General features: G+C 40.5%; 1 protein-coding gene across 1 annotated transcript; it reads left to right on the top strand.

The window, feature by feature from the left end:
- Positions 1-468: 468 nt before the first annotated feature.
- Positions 469-9,801, top strand: LOC102439537 (mucin-19-like; the record flags this gene model as incomplete). Its single annotated transcript, XM_014450882.1, has 21 exons — positions 469-561; positions 639-735; positions 1,009-1,062; positions 1,269-1,322; positions 1,406-1,450; positions 1,876-1,929; positions 3,465-3,518; positions 4,043-4,096; positions 4,240-4,284; positions 4,711-4,764; positions 6,318-6,371; positions 6,899-6,952; positions 7,096-7,140; positions 7,385-7,438; positions 7,575-7,628; positions 8,129-8,158; positions 8,563-8,607; positions 8,881-8,934; positions 9,141-9,194; positions 9,278-9,401; positions 9,748-9,801. Coding segments are annotated over exons 1-21 (1,226 nt in total), but the record flags the coding sequence as incomplete, so codon positions are not given.
- Positions 9,802-11,235: the final 1,434 nt, after the last annotated feature.

Genomic DNA, 11,235 nt, shown 5'->3' with positions numbered 1-11,235 from the left:
GAAGCTCAGAAATATTATGTATCTGAGAAAGGAGCAAAAAACAAATGAGAACTCTTAAAACAGGCCTATCGAGGGGAAAATTGTCTAGGCCAACTATTATACCTGGGAGTTCCCACACAGGTAGGGTACCAAGAACAAATCTTTCATATTTAACCCCATACTGTAGTTAGTATTCTTGTTCTGATCTAATCTGTCAATAATTTTTTCTGTAATATCCCAAATCCTCTGACCTTACCATTCTTCATTTCTTCCTTCAGCTGGCACTCCTGGAACAGGATCCAGACCCAGTGAGATTGAATACCTCATAGTTGGGGTTTACAATTAATTATGACCCTCCACAAGCTCCCATTTTGGAGGTGTTCTTTCCTGCAGAGTTGTTTGTATTTACTCAGTATTTTCTTTGATTTAACATATTATTAATACACTTTCAATGCCTGCTCATGCCTCACAGCTGTAACTTCCTTACGAATGGCTATTGGTGAAATCCCTGTAAGAGGTTTCCTCTTTGATGGCATATACATCACCAAGATGATAGAAGACCCGAGAATATTCTATATGTGGGTAGAAGAGAAAGCAATGTGAACTCTTAAGCCTATGCTACATATAGGTCCTCTTGCTCAAAAGTGCAATAAGGATAGTCAGTAGTTTTTGACACATTCAAACAGTTTTCTGGTTTTCCTCTCACATTAGGCGCCACTGCAGTGCCACAAGGCCAAGCAACTGGGAGTGTGACAGGTGAGCCTGGGAGAAACCCAGATTTGTCTTCATTTTAAGAGATTAGAATGTCTGTAGACAGTGACTTACATTGGAAATATTGCAATTTTTACTACTTTCTTAGTAATATGGATTATAGGAAAGGTATATTACTGTCAACTCATCAGGAAGTAGGGAAAGGGCCCTTTGATATAACAAAGATACACTTAGATTCCTTCTAGAGGCAGCTCTTTAGGAGCTGTATAGGAATCACCAGGAGGCACCGTTGAAGATCTCAGAACTTTTGTGTTTCAGGCACCACTGGCCCAGCTGTTGGCACAACTGTTGCACCTGGCAGTTCCAACACAGGTAAGTCAACAAGGTGGCAGGGAATCTTTCAGATGAGATTTCTCTTCTGTTGTTATCATGTGTAGCAGAGCTACCCTACCTTTCTGTGGTCCTCAAATAATTTTCAATGATCTCTAACCTCTTTTCCTCTATATTGGGGGCCAGGACTTCTGTAGAAGATGGTGGAATAACAAGAGGTTGTTTGTTTGTTTTTTCCCTTCTCTTAGAAACCACAACTTCCACAGGAGGAAGTAAGGCTACACAGGGAAGATTGCCAGGAGGTAAGCTTCTTAGTCCAAAGCCTAGGAAATTGATGACGAACTTTTACAAAGATGAAGCATCATCTGCCTTTTTCTTCCTTTAGGCACCTCTGTCACACCTGGGAGTCCAGGGACTGGAAGTGGAACAGGTGAGGGTGACATAAGACCTCCTTTCTCTTTCACTAGGATCTTGGCAAAGGGAACTCCAGTAGCTACAATGATCCATAGATGGGCAAGGAAGGACATTGTGGAAAGTTATGTACAGTTATGTTCCCTCTGAAACAGAGATCCTAAGAAAAGATCTTCTGGTCATTCAAGGACACACAGCTGCTTCAGTACTGAAGAGGGAGCTAATGCTGTGTTGATGGCTTTATCTTTGTCATTTTTAAATCCTACACGGGAATTCACTAGGACCATCATTATATCTGGGGGTCGCCAAAAAGATAGGTTCACAAGAAGAAATCTCCATATTTAAACCCAATAACATTATGTCCTCACTGATACAATATCAACATAATTCTTCTGTCATACGTCAAATCCTCATTCCTCACCTTTCACCATTTTCTTCCTTCAGAGGCTACAACATCAACAGAAGGCAGTGGCACATCGAGAACTGGATTCAGAACTGGTGAGAAAGAGTTTCCGCAGTTGGGGTTTACCATTAATGATGGCTCTTCTTAGCCTGGCCGCTGGAAGAGGTGCTTTCCTGCAGAGTGGTTCTCATTTGCTTCCAGTTCTTAGATTTACAATATTTTTGAAAACTCTCAATATTAGCTTCCAGTCCTACAGGTGTTACTATGTAAGGAAAGGCTGGTGATCAAATCAGTATGAGAGATTAAACTTGTGATGGCACAGACAACATTAGGATGTCAGTGTGAGATGAGAAATATTATATGAATGAGGAGAGGGAAATGCAAAGTGAACTCTTAAACAGGCGTATCCTATGCACAGGGGTTCTCGCTCAAAATGCAAATAATTATATCAATAGTTTTCTGGGACATTGAAATATTTTCCTGTTTATCCTTGTATGGTAGGCACCACTGTGAGGATGAGAGATGAATGTAGGAGAAAGGCCCCTCTTTAACCATATTTGACTGAATGGAATTTCTGGGACAGTTTCTCATGCTGAGAACATTACTGTTTTTATTGCTTTCTTACTGATGTTGGTCATATTAAAACCAGATTCTCACCTCATCAGGAAGTAGAGACAGGGCCCTTTGCTCTAACAAAGATACACCTAGAGCCCTTCTGGAGGGAGAACGTCAGGAGATGGACAGGACACCTGTTGATGATCTCAAACCTTTTGTGTTTCGGGCATCACTGGAATAGCCCTTGGCACAGCTGTTGCTCCTGGCACTTCCAAATAGGGAAGGCAACAGGGTGACATAGGATTTTCTCATGCCCTCTCACAGGTTAGTTGTCTGCACTGATATTATTCATTGCGGGACTACCACCTAGTATTTTCAATGATCCTGAAATATTCTTTCATTACCTCTTTTCCACCCTATTTCCCCCAGTAGCCACAACATTCAAAGTGGTACAACTAGAATTGGAATAGACGCAGGGGAGTGCTACTAAGCTAACACCTACATATCGTAATAACCTTCTTAAAGCAGTCTTCCAAAAATTTTCTACACTATTTATATATGTTACTGTTCGGAAAGTTCAGATTTTAAAAAGATAAGCTACACATTACATTGCCTTCTTATTGCCTAAGCTTACAAGGGCCTTCAGTAGACAACCATGAGTCTAACCAATGACCAATACATAGGTAGTATATAGAGAGATATTTCTCTCTTCCCGCTATAAAAGGAGACATGAGAGTTGAGAACTCAGTAAAACAGTTATGGGAAAAAAATGTTGCATGGGGCACTTTGGATGACTTCTTGGCAGTAAAAGTGACAGGGTTGTAGTTTGCTATTACATGAAGATGTATATTTTTATTTAAATCACGCGATGAGAAAAAAATTGAGCTAGGATTACCACGATTTTCTTCTTGTAAGTAATACTGATAAAGTTCTGGAAAACCTCTTGAACAAGGAAGATATGTCACAGGCAAATCTGAAAATACAATAAAAATGTGACATTGGCGGCTTGTATGATCTATTCTGACAATATTTCCCACCACCTAGTCTTACTCCTTCCCTTCTTTTCCTCTATCAGAGGCCACTACTTCCACGGAAGGAAGTGGGACTACCCAAGCAGGACTTGTAGGAGGTGAGTTTTATTTTAAACTGAATCTCTGGGGTTTTGAATCAAATCCCTGTTGTGTGGTAGAGTAAACACTTGAGGGGACGGTGGGCAAAGGAAATGGGCCTGTATTTCCTCTAGGAACACAGCATGCCAGAGTCACAAACTTACATAAGCCTGAAAACAATATTCTCATATTTCCCCATCTAAATTGCAAGGTCCAGGCCTACAGTGCTAGTTCTTTCATTGACAGGTATGCAGCCACCCTGTGGCCCTGCTCCTGCCTATCAAGGCCTCAACCTTTATATATGGTTGGACATTTTCTTATAGCCTTTACTAACATCTGTCACTTTGACTTATCCTGTTTGTTGATCACTGTTGGTCTCCAGCTGGTAGAATGTAAGCCACATTGGGGAGGGATCTTTGAATATTCTGTTCACTGATATATTCAAATACCTAAAATATTATTACATGGAAAAGATGCTTAATAAATAATTGTGGAATCATGAAATGTGTATTTATTTTGAAGCTCACACTACTTGCTTTAATAGGTACCACAACACTTTCACCTGGAGCCAGCAGCAGTTCACAGACAACCAAACCAGGTAGGGTCACTAAGTAAATTCACCATAGGAGAGTATTAGAGTCCCACATTTCTACTTTAAATGTTGCAGTGTCAAAAGCCTTCATGTAATTGATGACGACCTTTTACAAAGATGAAGCATCTTCTGCCTTTTTCTTCCTTTAGGCACCTCTGTCACACCAGGGAGTCCAGGGATTGGAAGTGAAACAGGTGAGGGTGACAAAGACCTCCTTTCTCTTTCCCTGGCATCAATAAAATAGGAAACTCCAGTATCAACAATGATCCGTATGTGGGGCAGGGAAGGACATTGTGGAAAGTTATGGACAGTTAGTTAAGTTCCCTCTGAAACAGAAATCCTAAGGATAGGTCTTCTGGTCATTCAAGGACACACAGCTGCTTCAGTACTGAAGAGGGAGCTAATGCTTCATTGATGTCTTTATCTTTCTCATTTTTAGGTGCTACACAGGAATTCACTAGTATGATCATTATATCTGGGGTTCCCACACAGAGAGGTTCACAAGAAATCTCCATATTTAAGCCCAATACCATTATGTCTCCACTCATACAATATCAACATAATTCTTCTCTCATATCACAAATCCTCATTCCTCACCTTTCACCATTTTCTTCCTTCAGAGGCCACAACATCAACAAAAGGCAGTGGCACATCTGGAACTGGATTCAGAACTGGTGAGGAAGAGTTTCCGCAGTTGGGGTTTACCATTAATGATGGCTCTTCTTAGCCTGGCCGCTGGGATGGGTGCTTTCCTGCAGAGTGGTTCTCATTTGCTTCCAGTTCTTCTTAGATTTACCATATTTTGGAAAACTCTCAATATTGGTTTCCTGTCTTACAGGTGTAACTTTGAAAGGAAAGGCTGGTGGTGAAATTAGTATGAGAGATTTATCTTGTGATGGCATAGACATCACTAGGATGTCAGTGTGAGCTGAGATATATTATGTATCTGAGGAAAGGGAAGAAGCAATGTGAACTCTTAAACAGGCATGTCCTATGAAAAGGGTTCTCGCTCGAAATGCCAATAATAATATCAGTATTTTTCTGGGACATTGAACTACTTTTCTGGCTATCCTTGAATGGTAGGCACCACTGTGAGGATGCGACCTGAACACCTATTTAGGATAAAGGCCCCCCCTTTAACCTTATTTGAATGGATGGATTTTTGGTACAGTTTCTCATTCTGAGAACATTACTGTTTTTATTGCTTTCTTACTGATGTTGGTCATATTAAAACCAGATTCTCACCTCATCAGGAAGTAGAGACAGGGCCCTTTGCTATAACAAAGATATACCTAGAGCCCTACTGGAGGGAGGACGTCATGAGATGGACAGGACACATGTTGATGATCTCAAACGTTTTGTGTTTTGGGCACCACTGGAATAGCCCTTGACACAGCTCTTGCTCCTGGCACTTCCAACATAGGGGAGGCAACAGGGTGACATAGGATTTTCTCATGCCCTCTCACAGGTTAGTTGTCTGCACTGATATTATTCATTGGGGAACTACTACCATGTATTATCAGTGATCCTGGAACATTCTTTAATTACCTCTTTTCCACCCTATTTCCCCCAGTGGCAACAACATTCAAAGTGGCACAACTAGAATTGTGCTACAGGGGAGTGCTGATAAGCTAACACCTACATTTCATGATAACCTTCTTAAAGCAGTCTTCCAAAAATTTAAGACACTATTTATATATGTTAAGTTGTGAAAGTTCAGGTTTTCAAAAGATAAGCTAGACATTACATTGCCACCTTATTGCCTGAGCTTACAAGGGCCTTCAGTAGACAACCATGAGTCTAAACAATGACAAATAAATAGGTAGTATATAGAGAGATATTTCTCTCTTCCCACTATAAAAAGTGACATGATAGTTGAGAACTCAGTAAAATGGTCATAGAAAAAAAATGTTATGTGGGGCACATAAGGATAATTCTTATCACTAAAAGTCACAGGGTTATAGTTTGGTATTACATGAAGATATAAATTTTTATTTAAATCATGTGGTGAAAAAACAATTGAGCTAGGACTACCACTATTTTCTTCTTGTAAGTAATACTGATAAAGTCTCTGGAAAACCTCTGGAACCTGGAAGATATGTCACAGGCAATTCTGAAAATACAGTAAAAACTTGACATTGGCAGCTTGTAAGATCTATTCTGACTATAGCCAAGTGTGTACTTTCCCACCAACTAGTCTTACTCCTTCCCTTCTTTTCTCTATCAGAGGCCACTACTTCCACTGAAGGAAGTGGGACTACCCAAGCAGGACTTGTAGGAGGTGAGTTTTATTTTAAACTGAATCTCTGGGGTTTTGAATCAAATCCCTGTTTGTGTGTAGAGTAAACACATAAGTGGGAAGGTGGGTGAAGAAAATGGGCCTGTATTTCCTCTGGGAACACAGCATGCCAGAGTTACATACTTAGATAAGCCTGAAAACCATATTCTCATATTTCCCCATCTAAATTACAATGAACAGGCCTACAGAGCTAGTTCTTTGATTGGCAGGTATGCGGCCACCCTGTAGCCCTGCTCCTACCTTTCAAGGCCCCAACCTTTATATATGGTTGGACATTTTCTTATAGCCTTTACTAACATCTGTCACTTTGAATTAATCATGTTTGTTCATCACTGTTGGTCTCCAGCTGCTAGAATGTAAGCCACATTAGGGGAGGGTTCTTTCAATATTCTGCTGACTGATATATCCAAACGCCTAAAACATTATTACACAGAAAAGATGCTTAATAAATATTTGTGGAATCATGAAATGTGTATTTATTTTGAAGCTCACACTACTTGCTTTAATAGGTACCACAACACTTTCACCTGGAGCCAGTAGCAGTTCACGGACAACCAAGCCAGGTAGGGCCACTAAAGAAATTCACCATAGGAGAGTTTTAGAGTCACACATTTCTACTTTAAACCTTGCAGTGTCAAAAGCCTTCAGGTAATTGATGACAAACTTTTACAAAGATGAAGTATCATCTGCCTTTTTCTTCCTTTAGGCACCTCTGTCACACCTGGGAGTCCAGGGACTGGAAGTGAAACAGGTGAGGGTGACATAAGACCTCCTTTCTCTTTCCCTGGCATCAATAAAATAGGAAACTCCAGTAGCAACAATGATCCGTAGGTGGGGCAGGGAAGGACATTGTGGAAAGTTATGGACAGTTAGTTATGTTCCATCTGAAACAGAGATCGAAAATAGGTCTTCTGATCATTCAAGGACACACAGCTGCTCCAGTACTGAAGAGGGAGCTAATGCTCCGTTGATGCCTTTATATTTCTCATCTTTAGGTGCTACACAGGAATTCCCCAGGACAACCATTTTACCTGAGAGTTCCCACACAGGTAGGTTAACACGAAGAAATCTCCATATTTGAAACCATAATATAGATATTAGGTCTGCTCTGACAAAATCTCAAATAATCCTTTTCCTAATATTCCAATTCCTCTGACCTCACCCTGCACTAATTTCTTCCATCAGAGGCCACAACGGTAACAGAAAGCAGTGGCACTTCTGGAACTGGATTCAGAGGTGGTGAGTAAGAGCTCCTGCAGCTGGGAGTTTAATATTAACTGTGACTATTGTTACCCTGGCCTGCTGGGAGGTGTGCTTTCCTGCAGAGTGGATCACACATGCTGCCAGTTCTTAGATGTAACATATTTTGGAAAAGCTCTCAACACTGGCTTCTAGTTGTTCCAGTTGTAACTTTCTAAAGTGGGGCTGGTGTTAGAATCAATATGAGAAGTTTATCCTGTGATGGCATACACATCACTAAGATGTTAGGAGAAGCTGAGAAATATTATGTAACTGGGAAGGAACCAAAACAATGAGAACTCTTAAACAGGCCTATCGAGTGAAATTCTCTAGGCCAACTATTATACCTGGGAGTTCCCACACAGGTAGGGTAACAAGAAGAAATCTTCATATTTAACCCATACTGTAGTTAGTATTCTTGTTCTGATCTAATATGTCAATAATTTTTTCCGTAAAATCCCAAATCCTCTGACCTTACCATTCATCATTTCTTCCTTCAGCTGGCACTCCTGGAACAGGATCCAGACCCGGTGAGAATGAGTACCTCACAGTTGGGGTTTACCATTAATTATGACCCTCCACATCCTCCCATTTTGGAGGTGTTCTTTCCTGCAGAGTTGTTTGTATTTACTCAGTATTTTCTTTGATTTAACATATTTTTAATACACTTTCAATGCCTGCTCATGCCTCACAGCTGTAACTTCCTTATGAATGGCTATTGGTGAAATCCCTGTAAGAGATTTTCTCTTTGATGGCATATACATCACTAAGATGATAGAAAACCCGAGAATATTCTATATGTGGGTAGAAGAGAAAGCAATGTGAACTCTTAAGCCTATGCTACATATAGGTCCTCTTGCTCAAAAGTGCAATAATGATAGTCAGTAGTTTTTTGACACACTCAAACAGTTTTCTGGTTTTCCTCTCACATTAGGCGCCACTGCAGTGCCACAAGGCCAAGCAACTGGGAGTGTGACAGGTGAGCCTGGGAGAAACCCAGCTTTTGTCTTCATTTTAAGAGAATGGAATGTCTGTAGAGAGTGCCTTACATTGGAAATATTGAAATTTTTAAAACTTTCTTAGTGATATGGATTATAAGAAAGGTATATTATTGTCAACTCATTAGAAAGTTGAGAAAGGGCCCTTTGATATAACAAAGATACACTTAGATTCCTTCTAGTGGCATCTCTTTAGGTGCTGTATAGGAGGCACCAAGATTCGCCTTTGAAATCTCAGAACTTTTGTGTTTCAGGCACCACTGGCCCAGCTGTTGGCACAACTGTTGCACCTGGCAGTTCCAACACAGGTAAGTCAACAAGGTGGCAGGGAAGCTTTCAGATGAGATTTCTCTTTTATTGATATCCTGTGTAGCAGAACTACCCTACCTTTCTGTGGTCCTCAAATAATTTTCAATGATCTCTAACCTCTTTTCCTCTATAGTGGAGGATAGGGCTTCTGTAGAAGATGGTGGAATAACAAGAGGTTGTTTGTTTGTTTTTTCCCTTCTCTTAGAAACCACAACTTCCACAGGAGGTAGTAAGGCTACGCATGGAAGATTGCCAGGAGGTAAGCTTCTTAGTCCAAAGCCTAGGAAATTGATGACAAACTTTTACAAAGATGAAGCATCATCTGCCTTTTTCTTCCTTTAGGCACCTCTGTCACACCTGGGAGTCCAGGGACTGGAAGTGGAACAGGTGAGGGTGACATAAGACCTCCTTTCTTTTTCACTAGGATCTTGGAAAAGGGAACTCCAGTAGCAACAATGATCCATAGGTGGGCAAGGAAGGACATTGGGTAAAGTTATGGACAGTTATGTTCCCTCTGAAACAGAGATCCTAAGAAAAGGTCTTCTGGTCATTCAATGACACACAGCTGCTTCAGTGCTGAAGAGGGAGCTAATGCTGTGTTGATGGCTTTATCTTTCTCATTTTAAAGGCCTACACAGGAATTCACTAGGAAAATCATTATATCTGGGGGTTCCCACGCAGATAGGTTCACAAGAAGAAATCTCCACATTTAAACCCAATACCATTATGTCTCCACTGATAAAATATCAACATAATTCTTCTCTCATATCCCAAATCCTCATTCCTCACCCTTCACCATTTTCCTCTTTCAGAGGCTACAATGTCAACAGAAGGCAGTGGCACATCTGGAACTGGATTGAGAACAGGTGAGGAAAAGTTTCCGCAGTTGGGGTTTACCATTAATGATGGCTCTGCTTAGCCAGGATGATGGGAGGGGTACTTTCCTGCATAATGGTTCTCATTTGCTTCCAGTTCTTAGATTTACAATATTTTGGAAAACTCTCAATATTAGCTTCCAGTCTTACAGGTGTAACTATGTAAGGAAAGGCTGGTGGTCAAATCAGTATGAGAGATTAAACTTGTGATGGCACAGACATCACTAGGATGTCAGTGTGAGATGAGAAATATTATATGAATGAGGAGAGGGAAAAGCAATGTGAACTCTTAAACAGGCATAGCCTATGCACAGGGGTTCTCGCTCAAAATGCCAATAATTATATCAATAGTTTTCTGGGACATTGAAATATTTTCCATGTTTATCCTTGTATGGTAGGCACCACTGTGAGGATGAGAGATGAATGTAGGAGAAAGGCGCCTCTTTAACCATATTGACTGAATGGAATTTCTGGGACAGTTTCTCATGCTGAGAACATTACTGTTTTTATTGCTTTCTTCCTGATGTTGGTCATATTAAAACCAGATTCTCACCTCATCAGGAAGTAGAGACAGGGCCCTTTGCTCTAACAAAGATACACCTAGAGCCCTTCTGGAGGGAGAACGTCAGGAGATGGACAGGACACCTGTTGATGATCTGAAACCTTTTATGTTTTGGGCACCACTGGAATAGCCCTTGGCACAGCTGTTGCTCCTGGCCCTTCAAAATAGGGAAGGCAACAGGGTGACATAGGATTTTCTCATGCACTCTCACACGTTAGTTGTCTGCACTGATATTATTCATTGCGGAACTACCACCATGTATTTTCAATGATCCTGAAATATTCTTTCATTACCTCTTTTCTACCCTATTTCCCCCAGTAGCCACAACATTCAAAGTGGCACAACTAGAATTGGAATAGACACAGGGGAGTGCTACTAAGCTAACACCTACATATCATAATAACCTTCTTAAAGCAGTCTTCTAAAAGTTCTACACTATTTATATATGTTACTGTTGGGAAAGTTCAGATTTTAAAAAGATAAGCTACACATTACATTGCCTTCTTATTGCCTAAGCTTACAAGGGCCTTCAGTAGACAACCATGAGTCTAACTAATGACCAATAAATAGGTAGCATATAGAGAGATATTTCTCTCTTCCTGCTATAAAAGGAGACATGATAGTTGAGAACTCAGTAAAATAGTTATAGAAAAAAAATGTTGCATGGGGCACTTTGGATGACTTCTTGGCAGTAAAAGTGACAGGGTTGTAGTTTTCTATTACATGAAGATGTATATTTTTATTTAAATCACGCGATGAGAAAAAAATTGAGCTAGGATCACCACGATTTTCTTCTTGTAAGTAATACTGATAAAGTTCTGGAAAACCTCTTGAACAAGGAAGATATGTCACAGGCAAATCTG

The sequence above is a fragment of the Myotis lucifugus genome, unplaced genomic scaffold (genome assembly GCF_000147115.1).
Source record: "Myotis lucifugus unplaced genomic scaffold, Myoluc2.0 scaffold_4749, whole genome shotgun sequence".
Classification (NCBI taxonomy): Eukaryota; Metazoa; Chordata; class Mammalia; order Chiroptera; family Vespertilionidae; genus Myotis; species Myotis lucifugus.
The sequence above is the reverse complement of the archived record's forward strand: the minus strand, read 5'-3'. Positions and strand labels throughout refer to the sequence as shown.